Source organism: Trachurus trachurus (genome assembly GCF_905171665.1).
Source record: "Trachurus trachurus genome assembly, chromosome: 21".
In the NCBI taxonomy this organism is placed as follows: domain Eukaryota; kingdom Metazoa; phylum Chordata; class Actinopteri; order Carangiformes; family Carangidae; genus Trachurus; species Trachurus trachurus.
This window is the reverse complement of record NC_139899.1, coordinates 31,379,995-31,398,544: the sequence shown is the minus strand read 5'-3', so window position 1 is coordinate 31,398,544 and position 18,550 is coordinate 31,379,995. Positions and strand designations below refer to the sequence as shown.

The window sequence follows — 18,550 nt, the reverse complement described above, 5'->3', positions numbered from 1 at the left end:
TAGAAACCTAGACGCTTCGTTCTGAGACAGTTTCCTGTCTCTGTGTCCCATGGGATTCTCCGTGACTCCGCCCCCTTTAGGAGACCAGCAGACCGTGACTCCGCCCCCTTTAGGAGACTGGCAGACAGTGGCTCCGCCCCCTTTAGGAGACAGCAGGCCGTGACTCCGCCCCCTTTAGGAGACAGATTGTTTTAGCACAGAGCACAGAGCCTTTATGAACCTGAATGTGATGCTGAACTTCATCAGATGGAGTTAAAACGGGCAGACAGAGAGAGGAGGGACAGGGAAGTGACAAGCTGAAGTTAGACCACAGCTGTGACAGACAGGGTGACCGGGCGATGATCAGTAATGCAGCGCAGTCCGTGATGGACGATCAGCCCGACAAATGTACACACACTATCAGACAATCAGCGATTGAGGACGATTATTTTTTTCTTGCCGTTACAGTATAAAATAGCGAGCCTACACACCAGCCACGTCCACTGTGCTCTGGCTCAGCTGACCGGTGGTCAGATGGTAGTTAGATCTTCACATGTTGAACTTTTAAACAAAGTGCAGGCTAGAGAGAGAACTAGCGAGGCTCCTCTGACAGCTGCAGGTGAGCCGCAGGTGAGCTACACGTCAGCTGGCTGGAGGTAGCGCCGTTCTCTCTCTCTCTCTCTCTCTCTCTCTCTCTCTCTCTCTCTCTCTCTCTCTCTCTCTCTCTCTCTCAGCAGCACCGTCTTTGGAGGGGATGCGCGCTTTGTCGGTCTGATCTTCCACCATGGACTCTGCTATAGGAACCAACATCAGGAACCAATGTCAATTTGAGGTTTACCCCTTCGCGGCCTACGTCACTGTGACGTCAAGACGTTCACTGGAGGCAAAACAACTGACCGAGCATCAAAAATGGTTTGACCATGGTATTATTTTAGTAAGTCAACTTCTTAACAATGAAGGACACTTGCTGCGTTATGATGAATTTCTCTCTAAGTTCCAGTTACCAGTATCACCAAGAGAATATGCTATTATTTTTGATGCTATACCAAGGGGCATATTGCACCTCCTCAGAGGCTCAGCAGTCTCCAGCGAGGTCTTAGTTAACAGTACCATCTTCATTGATATGATAGATATTTCAAAGAAACAATGCTCCAATAAATTTATCAGAAATTGCTTACAAACTATAACTTTGCCATCAGGACAGTTCTACTGGAACTCTTTTTATGATAACATAAACTGGAGCAAAGCTTGGTTGGTGGGTGAAAGGTTTAGCATTGGTAACAAAGTAAAAGAAGTGTCTTTCAAAATAATGCATAATTTTTTATCCAGCAAAAAAGACTCTGGAAAGATTCAAAATTGATATGGATTTTCTTTGTGTTTTCTGTGGACAAGAAATCGAAACAATACAGCACCTTTTCTATAAATGCATGTACTCTAAAACATTCTGGATTGACATTCAACACTTCATAAGAAGAACAACCGGACAAGTGATCACTCTACAAGAAAAGGACATTTTTATTTTTTTTTGAAAACAACAAGTTGGACAAAGACACAACATTCTCTATACAACTGGTAGTAGGCTACTTATGGCCAAATTTCATATCCACAAAAAAAAATGGACAGAATCAAAACCCAGCCTGGATCATTTCACACAAGAAATTATCCAATATGCAACTACAATAAAAGACATTAAAAATAAAAAAAAGCTATGAAAACGAACTGTATTTTTGAAAGATTCAACATAGCCCCTCTTTAAGAACTTTTTACTAGGTAAATGGATTGGATATAATAAAGCACAAAAAAACTGACCCAGCATCTGTTTAGACAGGCGTCTGCTGTGTACGGGACAGGTTTTAAATTAATTTTGAACAAATGTTATGCTCAGCAAACATGGAAAATAGCTGTGAGGTGAAATAAGTGGAGGCCCAGTTGTTGTGTGTGTAGCTTGTTTGGTCCAGTGGTTTTCTACAGGGACGCTGTCCACACAGAGACTGTGTCACATCAACTCAGTGGATCTCAGTCCTTGTGTGTGTCAGTCGATGGAAACAGTGGTCCATGGATCATGTTGCTGGGCTGCAGCTCCATGACGCCATCTAGTGGACTGATAGTAGAATTTATTTTTTTATTTTTTTATTTCAAGTATCAACAAATAGGCTCTATGCCGAGGGTCACATGACCAAACCGGAAACCGGGTAACTCCACTTCCGCTTAGATTCTGACAAGCACAACGCGCGGTAAAAACAAATCAAACAGACCACAGCCAGCTACTTCTACGCGTTCTTTTTCTACAGGTAGTTATAACAATAGTCTCTTTTATGTTGTATGTAATGTATAATGTTTTTTATCGCTTTTATGTTTTATGTTTGAAAAATAACTTAATAATAAAAAAGAGCACCACCGTCTGACGTCATACAAGGAGGTTACAAGTTGTATATTAAATGTTTTTTTTATGTTAACAATGGACATTGTTGAATAAACTTCATATTTCATTCCTTTGTGTAATCTTTTTTTCAAACTGGTAATTGCAAAGTATACAGAAATATAGAGAAGGCATTTATTAGAGCTTTTAACCTTTTTACCATGTCCACAAGATGTTTTTTACATTATAGGCTACATTACATATGAGGAAAATAAGCGGTGGAAGTCTTAATGTTTATTTCCATGTTGGAATAGCAGTGAACCGATACCCTGCTTTTAAAAAATCATCATTCTGAAGGTGTGGCGGCTTTTATTTTGCCGTGGCGGTGCGCCACGATCAATTACATGTAGAGGGAACCCTGCCATTATTGACCACTTTTTCTTATTCTTCATGTTTAAATTTAAAAAAAAAACTTCACAAATACATGCTTCTGGTTTATTCGCTTTTATTTTGAAAAGCTTCGAATCAACTTCCGTCCCCACAGTGGAGGTCTGCAAAGAAGCGCCCTGACAGTGGAGGTCTGCAGCCAGACCCCTCCTCAGATTACAAATGTCACCCCCCCCCCCCCCCCCCCTCCTCCTCCTGTTTAAAGTTTACTTAACTTTGACCCAGCGGTTGTGTGGCAGTTTATTTCCCCGTGTGAAGGTAAGGTGAACAGTCTGAATGTTTTCCTTGTTAACACCTGTCGTTACCTGAGTTCTCTGCCCTTCAACGTGTCGTTGTGTTGTTGTTGTGTTATTATAATGTTACTGTAGCTGAGTCAGAGCTGTAACTGTAAAGTCTGGACCGACAGAACCGTGTCCTCCATGTTGTGTGGATGTTGTGGGTAGAAGCGCTGGAATAAGAGCAGAAGCAGAGTTAGTGGATTTGTTTAATATGGTATTAATAGTTAAAATAAATTTGAAGCAATTTGGTTTAATTAGGCTATGTGTGTTTTATTGAATTTAGTCACACTCTTTGTGTCCAGAGGACAAAAGAGCACAAAACATAACATTATCACACAAGTTGTGTTTCATCTTTTTATTCAACTTCAGACCAACCTATTAATACTAATTTCACACCTCATTTGAAATAATACCTATTTTTTGAGTTTCACAAAACAGAAAATGACTCCACCTGGTTTGACTGCTAAAAAGCACAAAACATAACATTATCACACATATTTGTGTTATAAAACAAATCAGTATTCATTTCCAAAACATTTAACATTTAACAGCATCAGCACATTCAAAACTAACGTTTCAGAATCAGTCTTCATTCAGAATCAGTCTGCATGTGTCCTCTGATGCAGGTAGTAATAGTGTGTTGTGTGCAGATGTGTGCATTGCATTTTTGGCCCATTTTGCCTGTTGATAACACGATGCTGACGCGTGCATATGGGTGCAATTAAAACCAGTCCAAACGGTTTCAATGTTAACTCAAAGCTGATTTATTTCCACAAATAACTTCACTCCAGCACTGTCACACCATGTCACGGTAAAGAAAACGTGTGCTCCATCAACCACACCTGTGTCTTGTTCGTCTCAATCAAATAACCCCTCGTGACCTGTAGTGCTTGACATCACTTCCTGTATGAGCGGAAGCTACAAACCAAAAAATCTACCAAAATAAAACACCAAAAATAAACACCAAATAAAAGGGAAAAATGGCTCTTACACAGAGAGAGGAGGGACAGGGGAGTAAGCTGAAGTTAGACCACAGTCTAACACAGTTTTGACATCAGTCTGGTGAGGGAAGAATGCAGAATAACCCTTTAGAGTGATGGGCCAGGATCTGGGCAAGGGGCAGCTGGGTGAGGGGCAGCTGGGTGAGGGGCAGCTAGGTGAGGGGCAGCTGGGTGAGGGGCAGCTGGGTGAGGGGCAGCTGGGTGAGGGGCAGCTGGGTGAGGGGCAGCTAGGTGAGGGGCAGCTGGGTGAGGGGCAGCTGGGTGAGGGGCAGCTGGGTGAGGGGCAGCTGGGTGAGGGGCAGCTAGGTGAGGGGCAGCTAGATGAGGGGGGTGAGGGGCAGCTAGGTGAGGGGCAGCTGGGTGAGGGGCAACTGGGTGAGGGGCAGCTAGATGAGGGGGGTGAGGGGCAGCTAGGTGAGGGGCAGCTGGGTGAGGGGCAACTGGGTGAGGGGCAGCTAGGTGAGGGGCAGCTGGGTGAGGGGCAGCTGGGTGAGGGGCAACTGGGTGAGGGGCAGCTAGGTGAGGGGCAGCTGGGTGAGGGGCAGCTAGGTGAGGGGCAGCTGGGTGAGGGGCAGCTAGGTGAGGGGCAGCTAGGTGAGGGGCAGCTGGGTGAGGGGGAGCTGGGTGAGGGGCAGCTAGGTGAGGGGCTGCTGGGTGAGGGGCAGCTAGGTGAGGGGCAGCTGGGTGAGGGGGAGCTAGGTGAGGGGCAGCTGGGTGAGGGGCAGCTAGATGAGGGGCAGCTAGGTGAGGGGGGTGAGGGGCAGCTAGGTGAGGGGCAGCTGGGTGAGGGGCAGCTAGATGAGGGGGGTGAGGGGCAGCTGGGTGAGGGGCAGCTAGGTGAGGGGCAGCTAGGTGAGGGGCAGCTGGGTGAGAGGCAGCTAGGTGAGGGGCAGCTAGGTGAGGGGCAGCTAGGTGAGGGGCAGCTGGATGAGGGGCAGCTAGGTGAGGGGCAGCTAGGTGAGGGGCAGCTAGGTGAGGGGCAGCTGGATGAGGGGCAGCTGGATGAGAGGCAGCTAGGTGAGGGGCAGCTAGGTGAGGGGCAGCTGGATGAGGGGCAGCTGGGTGAGGGGCAGCTGGATGAGGGGCAGCTGGGTGAGGGGCAGCTAGGTGAGGGGCAGCTGCCACAGAAAGAGAGACTGTTTCTGAATGAAGACTGATTCTGAAAAGTTCGTTTAGAAAGATTGAATGTAGCTACGCTGTTAAATGTTTTGGAAATGAATGTTGATTTGTTTTATAACACAAATATGTGTGATAATGTTTTGTTTTGTGCTTTTTAACCCTAACCCACATCACCCAGTTGGGGTCATTTTCATGTTACTATTTGCTGGCATAAAAAAATGAAAGGGTTAACAAAAAAATCCTGATGGAAGTTTGTCATATGTCAGTGTCTGTTAATCCATTAATTCATTTTCCTTTGATCTTTACTATATTGAATTGATATTGAAATTATTCAGATTTTCTGTTTTGTGAAACTCAAAAAATAGGTAGGCTATAATTTAATATAAATGAGGTATGAAAGCAGAAGTAAGTGATCCGGTCGTTTTGTCAGCAGATGGAGTTAGCAGCCCCCGCCCTCGTCATGGATCTATTGATCCTCATCCCTACGTCACCATATTCACGCGCATCCCTTGGCTGCACACACAGAGAGGACCGCCCCTTTATGCCGTTCTCTCGCTTGTAGGATACAAGGAGGTATACAAGACGTTTTCTCCTCGGCTCAGAGCAGAGCAGAGTGACTGACAGACCCGTGTTTCAGACCAAACACTCTATATAAGTGATTGCTGTCGGAAGATACAACTATTTAAGACTTATATTATTAACACTAACATTCTGCTTACTTCTGCTTTAATTAACAAAAAGTGTGAAATTAGTATTAATAGGTTGGTCTGAAGTTGAATAAGAAGATGAAACATACATTTGTGTGATAATGTTGTTTTGTGCTTTTCAGCCGTCAAACCCGTTGAGGTCATTTTGACCCCAGAAGACAATAGATGTTAATATTTGCTGCCATTAAAAAAGAGAAGAAAGGGTTAAAAATAAAACTCCTGATGTTCGTTGTTGTGATAGTGGAGCTGTGAGGTGAAATAAGTGGAGGCCCAGTTGTTGTGTGTGTAGCTTGTTTGGTCCAGTGGTTTTCTACAGGGACGCTGTCCACACAGAGACTGTGTCACATCAACTCAGTGGATCTCAGTCCTTGTGTGTGTCAGTGGATGGAAACAGTGGTCCATGGATCATGTTGCTGGGCTGCAGCTTCATGACGCCATCTAGTGGACTGATAGTAGAATTTATTTATGTATTTATCTTTTCAAGTATCAACAAATTACAAACATTTAAGGCACATTTGTGACACAAAAATTGAAAATGTTGAATCAGCTAGCAAGCCAATGAAAAGAAAAAGAAAGGAGAACAACAACGTGAGGCTCTAATTCAAGGAGGGTATATCAATATTTCAATATTTTTGTATATTTTGAGTTCATTCTTCCATCCGTTGATGTGGGGCTTCACCTTGAGGTATTTGCATCTGTGAATGAAATGTTTTCCAAGCGTAATCAAGCTGTTCACTAAGAGGTCTAAGTTTTTTTTTTCCTTTAATTGCACTCCAACTTTAATCGACATCCAATTTAACGGGTGCAAAATAATTTGTTTAATAACCAGCTTTGAAACAATATCCAAAATTGTATAACATGTTCACATTCAAAGAAAGTATGTTCCACTGTTTCAATGTCACTCTCGCAAAAACCACACAAATTATTATCCCAATTAAATCTTAGATGTAAGAAGTGATTCGATGGATAAATATAATTTAGTATTTTAAATGTGACCTCTTTTGCTTCATGAGGGATTGTATAAGATAAATATTGTTTCCTTATCTTTCTTGCCTGTACTCGCTCTTGCCTGTAATCTCTTAGAACATATTTTCTTTTTAGTTGGTAAGGGTAGTATTGTACAGTCAAAATATTTCTAATACACTTATTTGAAAATAATTTACTACCTAAACTGACTCCTTCCACACGTAATGATCTCATTTCCAGAACATTTGAATGCATCACCAGTTGTTGAGTCATTGTTTGATTATTTTATTGTATTCCTTAGTTGAGCACTGAAAGTTATATTTAACACAAAAGTTCTCATGAGTTAGGTAATTGCCTTGATCATCCATTAGATGTGAAACAGCCCAGACTGATAGTAGAAGTAGAGCAGCTGATGGCAGCTTCCTCTTCCTCACTGCTGTGTGACTGCATTCAGCTGACACTGATATGAAGCAGAGGAGAAGAGCCAATCAGTGGAGGAGCAGCTGGAGACATGATGGACATGTGAGCTGCTGTGCAGATGAATGATGTGTGTTTCCTCTGCAGGTGAAGCTACAAAGTGTGTGTGAGCTGATGTGGATGTGAGCTCAGCAGCATGGATCAGTGTGAGGACAGAGAGGAGGGAGCCCCTCCCTCTAAAACCAAAAGCCAGACCACAGGTCAAAGGTCAGAGTTTAAAACAGTCAGAAAGACTTTTCTCTCTAAAAGTCAGTTGTTGTGTTTATTAAAAGATTTAAGATATTTCACATCGGTTTTTCTCCAACATGCACATTTATCAGTTGTGTTGTTGTTTCAGGATCCAGCAGCAGAGACCAGACTCTCCTGAACCCAGCTGTCTGTCTTTAAAGAGCAACAAATCAAAGGACTTTCACATTACCTTTAAAGGAGGACGTGGATCAGCTGATCAGATGTAAGAGACAAAACTACATTTCAAAGGTTTTGAGTTTCTGTTGAACGTTCTTCCTGTGGAGTCACATTTCAATGATTCTCATTAACAACTGAGTTATAACTCAGACACACGTTCAGTGAATGACTGACAGCATCCCATGCATCTTTCTTTCTGTTATTGCATCCACTGCTGACGCTGCTAAATATAACAGCTGCTTTTTGTTCACTTCCTGCAGCAGTCGCTCCACTTCAGCACTAAAGTTCTTTTTATGTTTGTTAGATTTTTGTTTGGACATTTTACATTTCTTTCTCAACTCACCTTCTCTGGTATTCTTGATTTAACAACACGTTCATGAATCTGACGTAGAGTTTGCATGTTCTCCCCGTGCATGTGTGGGTTCTCTCCAGCTTCCTCCCACAGACCAAAGACATGCAGGTGAACTGGTGACTCTAAATCACCCATAGGTGTGAATGTGTGTGTGTGTATATGTTGGCCCTGTGATAGACTGGTGACCTGTCCAGGGTGAACCCCGCCTCCTGCCCAAAGTCAGCTGAGAAAGGCTCCAGCTCACCCTCCACCCTAGTGAGGATGAGCTGTATAGAAGATGAATGAACTTAAAGAGATATTGGTGAATGAGGCCCATTGTTACAAAATGTAGGAAAAGGAAGTCACTCACATTTGTAACCCTTAAAATAACTTTGCAGAGAATTCTTTTGAAAACCTAAAACTGTCAAACATGAGTTGTGTTGTTGTTTCAGGATCCAGCAGCAGAGACCAGACTCTCCTGGACCCAGCTGTCTGTCTTTAAAGAGCGACAAGTCAAAAGACTGGAGCATTAACTTTAAAGGAGGACGTGGATCAGCTGATCAGATGTAAGCTGTAACTGACTTGTTTGTACGACGTGTTGTTGGACCAGGTCTGAAACCAAAGTGTCTCTGTCTGTTGTGAACGTCCTCAGGGGACATATAAAGTCCATCTTGTATTATCTCTCTGTCCTGATGTTGACTTGACACTGATTCCTCCACAGAGTGGACCAGGAGAGCTCAGAGGTTCCCAGTGGTCAGTCTGCCCAGCAGCATCAAACACACCTGGACTCCATATTTATGGTGAGGACATGTCCAACAGCTGCTGTTACATCTGTTGTGTTCACCATCATCTCCATGCTGCACTTTGACACCAGTGGATTGTCAGTCTGTCCAACATGGATCTGATGTTTGGCTCCATGGTTTTAGTTTGATGCTGTCACTCATAGAGTTTCTGTTCCAGCTGCTGGAGGAGAACATGGTCACTTTTGTCAAGAACGAGCTGAAGAAGATCCACAAGGCTCTGAGTCCAGATTACCCAGAATGCCCAGGGAGTCAGAGGGAGGATGAGGAGGTGTCGGATGGTGAGGATGAAGAGCAGAGGAGGTGCAGCAGAGAGGCATTAGTGAAGATCACAGTGAACTTCCTGACGAGGATGAAGCAGGAGGAGCTGGCTGAGCGTCTGCAGAGCAGTAAGAGGATTTCTCTAAAGATTCAACATAATGAATAATAATAATAATAATAATGGATGACATTTATATAGCGCTTTTCTATTGTTACCCAATACCCAAAGTGTGTACAGCAACCATTATTCATTCATACCACAAATGAGACGTTCCCTGACATCAACAAATGGAGGGAAACATGTTCACATAGTCGTTATTTAGAGGAATTAAAATGTTATATTCTCTTATTGATCTCATTTCTTGTGTTTTCATTCAGAATATTTTGCTCCTGGTGCAGTTTGTGGACGTAAACTCAAATCTGTCCTGAAGGAGAAGTTCCAGTGTGTGTTTGAGGGGATCTCTAAAGCAGGAAACCAAACCCTTCTGAAGCAGATCTACACAGAGCTCTACATCACAGAGGGAGGGGCTGGAGGGGTCAATGATGAACATGAGGTCAGACAGATTGAAACAGCGTCCAGGAAACCAGACAGACCAGAAACAACCATCAGACAAGAAGACATCTTTAAAGCCCCACCTGGAAGAGACCGACCAATCAGAAGAGTGATGACAAAGGGAGTGGCTGGCATTGGGAAAACAGTCTTAACCCAGAAGTTCACTCTGGACTGGGCTGAAGACAAAACCAACCAGGACATACACTTCACATTTCCCTTCACCTTCAGAGAGCTAAATGTACTGAAAGAGAAAACGTTCAGCTTGGTGGAACTGGTTCACCACTTCTTCTCTGAAACCAAAGCAGCAGGAATCTGCAGGTTTGATCAGTTCCAGGTCGTCTTCATCTTTGACGGTCTGGACGAGTGTCGACTTCCTCTGGACTTCCACAACACTGAGATCCTGACTGATGTGACAGAGTCCACCTCAGTCAACGTGCTGCTGATCAACCTCATCAGAGGGAACCTGCTTCCCTCTGCTCGCCTCTGGATAACCACAAGACCTGCAGCAGCCAATCAGATCCCTCCTTACTGTGTTGACATGGTGACAGAGGTCAGAGGGTTCACTGACCCACAGAAGGAGGAGTACTTCAAGAAGAGGTTCAGAGATAAGAAGCAGGCGAGAGAGATCATCTCCCACATCAAGACATCACGAAGCCTCCACATCATGTGCCACATCCCAGTCTTCTGCTGGATCACTGCTACAGTTCTGGAGGAGCTGTTGAAGACCAGAGAGGGAGGAGAGCTGCCCAAGACCCTGACTGAGATGTACATCCACTTCCTGGTGGTTCATCTAAAACTGAAGAAGGTCAAGTATGATGGAGGAGCTGAGACAGATCCACACTGGAGTCCAGAGAGCAGGAAGATGATTGAGTCTCTGGGAAAACTGGCTTTTGAGCAGCTGCAGAAAGGAAACCTGATCTTCTATGAATCAGACCTGACAGAGTGTGGCATCGATATCAGAGCAGCCTCAGTGTACTCAGGAGTGTTCACACAGATCTTTAAAGAGGAGAGCGGCCTGTACCAGGACAAGGTGTTCTGCTTCGTCCATCTGAGTGTTCAGGAGTTTCTGGCTGCTCTTCATGTCCATCTGACCTTCATCAACTCTGGACTCAACCTGATGTCACAACAACAAACAACCTCCAAGAAGACTGAAACAACAGGAGTCAACTCTTCAGAGACAATCTTCTACCAGAGCGCTGTGGACGAGGCCTTACAGAGTCCAAATGGACAGCTGGACTTGTTCCTCCGCTTCCTCCTGGGTCTTTCACTGGAGACCAATCAGAATCTCCTACGAGGTCTGATGACACAGACAGGAAGTGACTCCCTGACCAATCAGGAAACAGTCCAGTACATCAAGGAGAAGATTGAAGAGACTCCCTCTGCAGAGAAAAGCATGAACCTGTTCCACTGTCTGAATGAACTGAATGATGGTTCTCTAGTGGAGCTGATCCAACTATACCTGAGATTAGACAGTCTCTCCAAACGTAAACTGTCTCCTGCTGAATGGTCGGCTCTGGTCTTCATCTTACTGTCATCAGAAGAAGATCTGGACGAGTTTGACCCGAAGAAATACTCTGCTTCAAGTTCAGAGGAGGCTCTTCTGAGGCTGCTGCCAGTGGTCGAAGCCTCCAACAAAGCTCTGTAAGTGTAGAGATAGTTGGATTTATTCATCATTAGATAAAAACCCTTCTGTCTTTCAACAGGACAGATAATAAACTCTTCTCTTCTTTAATTCCTCATGATCATTTCTTCAGACTGAGCAGCTGTAACCTCTCAGAGAGAAGCTGTGAAGCTCTGTCCTCAGTCCTCAGCTCCCAGTCATCTAGTCTGAGACACCTGGACCTGAGTAGCAACAACCTGCAGGACTCAGGAGTGAAGCTGCTGTCTGGTGGACTGGAGAGTCCACACTGTAGACTGGAGACTCTGGACCTGAGTAACAACAACCTGCAGGAGTCAGGAGTGAAGCTGCTGTCTGGTGGACTGGAGAGTCCACACTGTAGACTGGAGACTCTCAGGTGAGGATTCATCCAGCTGTTTATCTCATGCCACTTGAACACAGCAGCAGGTGTTGACAGAGGGTCCCTGTGTGTTGTTGTGTGTGTTCAGTCTGTCAGGATGTCTGGTCACAGAGGAAGGCTGTGCTTCATTGGACATGTTCATGTTTTTAGTGAACGTTGAACTGAATAGATCAGTTTATAAATGATGAACCTGAGCAGCGTTCACTGTCACCAGAGTGAACACTGCTCAGGTTTTATGACAGTTTTACATCACGTCTCATGACGTCTCCATGGAGACGGCCCAGCATCACTAGTATCAACTGGAAGGAAAACACTGGGGTCTTAATAAGGAAGGCTCAGTCTAGGCTTTTCTTTCTGAGGAAACTTCGATATTTTGACATCAGCCCAAGGCTGCTTGGCATCTTCTACCAGGGTATCCTGGCTAGTCAGGGTTTCCCGCAGCGCTTTCCTGTTAAGGCTGGCCGCCTTAACAACATAGGACCGCCGCCTAAACTAACGTCTTCAAAAAAAAAAAAATGTAGCGATATCTCCCCCCCCCCCCGTCAGACAATCGTTCCATTCATTCATCTCCGCATACCGCATCCTCTCACACACATACACAGCACAGTGCGCGCATGCTTAACAACAGTAGCCTCGTAAACCAGCCTCTCGCGGAAATGCATTTCATTTCATTTCTCGGGAGAGTCTGGCCTCATCCCCCCTGTAAGCGTTTGGGGTGGGCGGGAGTAGTAGCAAAGACGGTTTAATATCTTTGGTAGTAGCGTTGACAGACAACCCCATTCAGCCAATCAGCAAGTTGGTGTAGTGTAGGACCAAGTTGAAAACAGTCCTTCTCTACGATAACCACCCACTCCACAATACATTTAAGGATCTTAAAAGCTCCTTCAGTGAGCAGTTAGTGATGCCTCAGTGTTCTACTGAACGATTCAGGTGCTCCTTTGTTCCCGCAGCAGTCAGATTTTTTAACAGCAATCACTAACCAGTGGTTGTTTGCTGTTTTTTACTTTCTGGAGGTGTATTATATATTTATTTATTTATCTTTTGCTGTTTTTGAGTGCTCTGTCCTAATCATGTCGATGCAGTTGTTCGTTGTTTTTGTGCAATGGTATGTTTGTATTGTTTGTTAAGTGGATGTATTTGTTTTTACTGGTGGCAAAGTAGTTTCCCCTTGGGGATCAATAAAGTTTTCTATCTATCTATCTATCTATCTATCTATCTATCTATCTATCTATCTATCTATCTATCTATCTATCTATCTATGTTGTTGTGGTACAGACAATACAGACACATCTACTACTGCTGATCTATCTATAAATCTATTCATACAAATTGTAACATGTTGAGTAAGAAACACCGTAAATTCTCAGGTTTGTGTTGAAATGTTGTGTATTTATGATTCTAACCTGTTACTTCCTTCATATTGAGTATGTGAGTGTTTTTCCTTGAATTCCTCCTCAGACTGAGCGGCTGTAACCTCTCAGAGAGAAGCTGTGAAGCTCTGTCCTCAGTCCTCAGCTCCCAGTCCTCTAGTCTGAGACACCTGGACCTGAGTAACAACAACCTGCAGGACTCGGGAGTGAAGCTGCTGTCTGGTGGACTGGAGAGTCCACACTGTAGACTGGAGACTCTCAGGTGAGGATCCATCCAGCTGTTTATCTGATGCCACTTGAACACAGCAGCAGGTGTTGACAGAGGGTTCCTGTGTGTTGTTGTGTGTGTTCAGTAGTGTTGGGCGATTTTGACATTCTCAGATCGTCCCAATCGCCCTCCCTGGAGATCGCCGATAGACCTATCTATCGCCGGGGTCCGGGGGGGGGGGGGGGGGGGGGGGGGGGGGGGGGGGCGTTCCACGTGTTCGTTCGACCGGGGGGGGGGGGGGGGCGGCCGCGGCGACGTATGAGTATCGCTTTTACCGTGCCCTGCTGTCATGCTGTCATGCATGCGCGCTTCTCTCTCTCTCTCTCTGTGTGTGTGAGGGCTAATAACGGAGAAAGAGCACTATGATCAATGAACGGAACGCTATTGCGTTGCCGAAAGCCGAAAAATCCATTCATGGCGGACGTAATTTATTTGTGGCATATCAGTGAACACCTCGTCGGGCTGTGGCATACAGTTACAGGGCTGGCGTCGGCAGCCCTGTCACAGCCACAACACCAGCTAAACGTGTTTCCTCAAATTTGAGGCGGAGTGGCCACCCTGTTTACCACAGAGATTTTGTGTGCGGTCATATGACTACCTGGCTCCGTCTGATTGGACGTCGCCAGTGGCTGCATTTGATTGGTGAAACACTGTCATTTGACAGAGTATCTGTTGGAAGCAGCCAGAGAAGCGGCTTCATTAAAACAAAACAAACAGATTCCGCATTAGATCAATAAAAAAGTAGCGAGTATGTGTGTGTGTGTAAAATCGGCAAGAAAACAAAACATCGCCGATCGTCCTTCCAATCGCCGATAGACGATTGGATCGCCAATCGGCACAACCCTAGTGTTCAGTCTGTCAGGATGTCTGGTCACAGAGGAAGGCTGTGCTTCATTGGACATGTTCATGTTTTTAGTGAACGTTGAACTGAATGAATCAGTTTAGAAATGATGAACCTGAGCAGCGTTCACTGTCACCAGAGTGAACACTGCTCAGGTTTTATGACAGTTTTACATCACATCTCATGACGTCTCCATGGAGACGGCCCAGCATCACTAGTATCAACTGGAAGGAAAACACTGGGGTCTTAATAAGGAAGGCTCAGTCTAGGCTTTTCTTTCTGAGGAAACTTCGATCTTTTGACATCAGCCCAAGGCTGCTAGGCATCTTCTACCAGGGTATCCTGGCTAGTCAGGGTTTCCCGCAGCGCTTTCCTGTTAAGGCCGGCCGCCTTAACATAGGACCGCCGCCTAAACTAATGTCTTCAAAAAAAAAAAAAATGTAGCGATATCCCCCCCCCCCCCCAGTCGGACGGTCGTTCTGTTCATTCATCTCCGCATACCGCATCCTCTCACACACATACACAGCACAGCGCGCGCATGCTTAACAACAGTAGCCTCGTAAACCAGCCTCTCGCAGAAATGCATTTCATTTCATTTCTCGGGACAGTCTGGCCTCATCCCCCCTGTAAGCGTTTGGGGTGGACGGGAGCTGGGCGGGAGTAGTAGCAAAGACGGTTTAATATCTTTGGTAGTAGCGTTGACAGACAACCCCATTCAGCCAATCAGCAAGTTGGTGTAGTGACGGGGCGTTGCACCAGTCGGTCCCTGATTGGCCAACGTGCTGTGTCAATCACGGCGGCGACGCTGATTGGCTCGGCCTTCTGAGGGTTTCAGGCCAAACGGTTACAGCGGCAATGAGGCCAGACTCTCCCTCGGAATGAAATGAAATGCATTTCCGCGAGAGGCTGGTTTACGAGGCTATAACAACAGTGCCTCGTTGAAACTTAATACGGCGCACGTCCCCATACTTGGGCCAGATATGGGCCGCCATTCACTTCCGTAAGTGGGCCAGATCTTTGCTGTTTATTTGGGCCACATCCAGGCCAAAGGAACTTTGCTATTAGGGCAGTGCCTCGTTGAAACTTAATACGGCGCCCCCCCCCCCCCTCCCCCGGACAGACACCACCTTCACTAACAAATTTTCTGGGGGAAACACTGCTAGTGTTTTATTTTATGCTGTTCTTTGCTGGGGAGGCAGTATATCTATTGACAACAAGAACAGGATTAATAAGATGATCAAGAGGGCTGGCTCAGTGATTGGTTTTAACCCAGACAAGCTTGAGGTAATAGTGGAGAAGAGAACAAGGACCAAGTTGAAAACAGTCCTTCTCTACGATAACCACCCACTCCACAATACATTTAAGGATCTTAAAAGCTCCTTCAGTGAGCAGTTAGTGATGCCTCAGTGTTCTACTGAACGACTCAAGCGCTCCTTTGTTCCCGCAGCAGTCAGATTTTTTAACAGCAATCACTAACCAGTGGTTGTTTGCTGTTTTTTTACTTTCTGGAGGTGTATTTATATATTTATTTATTTATCTTTTGCTGTTTTTGAGTGCTCTGTCCTAATCATGTCGATGCAGTTGTTTGTTGTTTTTGTGCAATGGTATGTTTGTATTGTTTGTTAAGTGGATGTATTTGTTTTTACTGGTGGCAAAGTAGTTTCCCCTTGGGGATCAATAAAGTTTTCTATCTATCTATCTATCTATCTATCTATCTATCTATCTATCTATCTATCTATCTATCTATCTATCTATCTATCTATCTATCTATGTTGTTGTGGTACAGACAATACAGACACATCTACTACTGCTGATCTATCTATAAATCTATTCATACAAACTGTAACATGTTGAGTAAGAAACACCGTAAATTCTCAGGTTTGTGTTGAAATGTTGTGTATTTATGATTCTAACCTTTTATTGCCTTCATATTGAGTATGTGAGTGTTTTTCCTTGAATTCCTCTTCAGACTGAGCGGCTGTAACCTCTCAGAGAGAAGCTGTGAAGCTCTGTCCTCAGTCCTCAGCTCCCAGTCCTCTAGTCTGAGACACCTGGACCTGAGTAACAACAACCTGCAGGACTCGGGAGTGAAGCTGCTGTCTGGTGGACTGGAGAGTCCACACTGTAGACTGAAGACTCTCAGGTGAGGATCCATCCAGCTGTTTATCTGATGACACTTGAACACAGCAGCAGGTGTTGACAGAGGGTTCCTGTGTGTTGTTGTGTGTGTTCAGTCTGTCAGGATGTCTGGTCACAGAGGAAGGCTGTGCTTCTCTGGCCTCAGCTCTGAGCTCCAACCCCTCCCATCTGAGAGAGCTGGACCTGAGCTACAACCATCCAGGAGCCTCAGGAGTGAAGCTGCTCTCTGCTGGACTGGAGGATCCAGACTGGAGACTGGACTCTCTCAGGTATGGAGAGGCTGCTGCAGCCACACACACTGTCTGATAGAGGAGGAGGAGCTGGAATATTTTCTATGGCCCCGTTCACACCTGGTCACACCTGGTATAAACATTTGTCTCAGGTGATCCATGCATTGATGACATCAGATCCCATCACTCAGACCATATCCAGAGGTGGTGTAGGCCACAGTGAAGCTCCGCCCACTCCACTGACGTCCTCTGTCTCAGTCTGACTCGTCCCAACACAGTTTATACTGAAGCCAAAATCTCAGAGTGTTTCAAACATGAGCTGTGCAGCTTTCATCAGTCACAGTGATGAACTACTGGGATCAGGAGTTTCTCCTCATGATGACTTCAGTGTCTCATCATGACTCACTGTGTCATATTCAGGAGAAGAGATGTCAGTGATGAAAGCAGCTGTTGGCAGCTGTGCTCTGAGTCTCTCCAGATGTTTGGATCAGACTTTATTTCAGAGTGTATCAGGAAACATTTCAGCTGCAGCTGGTTGAACTGCTCCTGAACCAACAGAGTGTTTGACCTGAACAGTCCCAGAGACTGTAGACACCTGTTGAGTGTGGACACACTAATAACAACACAGCAACAAGAATCAAAGCATGTCCACTGCTCAGAGACATTCGTCTCCCAGCGTCTCCAACCAAGGAGGAAATAAGAGACAGAAACCAGGCGGCACCATCAGGTCTCTGGCTGGTCAGATATTGATGATCAATAATCAGCTCAGTCTCTCTGAGATCCTGGTCTTGTCCTGATGAGATGTGTTGTTGTGTTGAGGAGACAGTAAATCACAGTGTGACATCCAGATGTCCTCACTGTCCAGAGGCCTGGAGCTGTCCATCAGAAGAAAGTGAGTGTAGTGAACAGTGTAATAATCAGTGTTTGTGGCTGAATGTGATCAAACAACTGTTTTCAGACTGTGTGTGTGCTGACTCCAGATCAGATGAAGCCACAAAGTGGCTCCTTAATGAAAGTCTCCAGCAGCTGGAGCTTCACTTCCTGTCTGAGTCCATGTGCTCTGAGCTGAGCCTGCTTCTCTCTGCTCTACAGTTTCTCTGCTTCCTCTGGACTCTGACTTCAAGTCCAGTCAAAATGTGTGGACAGGTTTGATGGAGCTCAGGACTGGTCCTGAGGACGGCTGCTTTATTCCACATGATGTGACTGATCTCAGTGAGTCAGTGTGTTGCAGCTGATCTGTGTGAAGAGCAGAGAAGAACAGAGTCATTGATCATGAGATCCTGATCCGTCCTGTCACTGTGATCAGATGGTTTCTATTAGAGCTCCTTCATCCACTCACTGCTGCTGTGGCTCCTGTGGAAACCTGCTCACAGCCTCATTCTCCAGCTTCCTGTGGAGTTTTCTTCAGACAAACACAAGTTGTGTTCACACTCAGTGTTTCTCACTAAACTCACTGTGTATTTCACTGAGCTCTAACAAACGTGTTGAGTGTGTTTCCTTCCTCATCAAACACTGAAACCACACTGCAAAATTCAAAATCTTACCAAGAATATTTGTCTTATTTCTAGTCAAAATGTCATTTCTAGTCAAAATAAATCTAATTGTACTTAAAATAAGACTCATCACATTTAAAAAGTAGCTTGTTTTTAGACACTTTTTAATTTTTTCAAGCAAATTTTCCACTTGAAATAAGTAGAAAAATCTGACAGTGGAGCAAGTTTTTCTTTCTTATTACAAGCACAAAAAATTTGCTTTCACTGGCAGTGAAAATTAGTTTGAAACAAGTGAAAATGATCTAAAAACAAGTTGATTTTAGGTGATGAGTCTTATTTAAAGTGGAAAGAGATTAATTTTGACTAGAAATTAGACATTTTGACCAGAAAAAAGACAAATATTCTTGGAAAGATTTTGAGTTTTTGCAGTGCATCCACTCTTCACAGCTGCACTCTTCTTCTTTCCTGGTGCATTGTGGGATATCTGGGCTGGTCAGCTCCACCTGTT

General features: G+C 44.9%; 2 protein-coding genes across 2 annotated transcripts in view; one reads left to right on the top strand and one right to left on the bottom strand.

The window, feature by feature from the left end:
- Nucleotides 1–18,550, top strand: part of LOC311004857 (uncharacterized protein) — a 340,983-nt gene that overhangs the window by 93,269 nt on the left and 229,164 nt on the right. The window contains exon 6 of the mRNA XM_083997040.1: nt 16,415–16,588. Within this exon, the coding sequence (XP_083853166.1) occupies nt 16,415–16,588 (174 nt within the window). The remainder of the gene's footprint in view (nt 1–16,414; nt 16,589–18,550) is intronic.
- LOC311004883 (tRNA wybutosine-synthesizing protein 4-like) overlaps nt 1–18,550 on the bottom strand; it is a 196,513-nt gene that overhangs the window by 118,060 nt on the left and 59,903 nt on the right. The gene's annotated exons all lie outside the window — the stretch shown is intronic.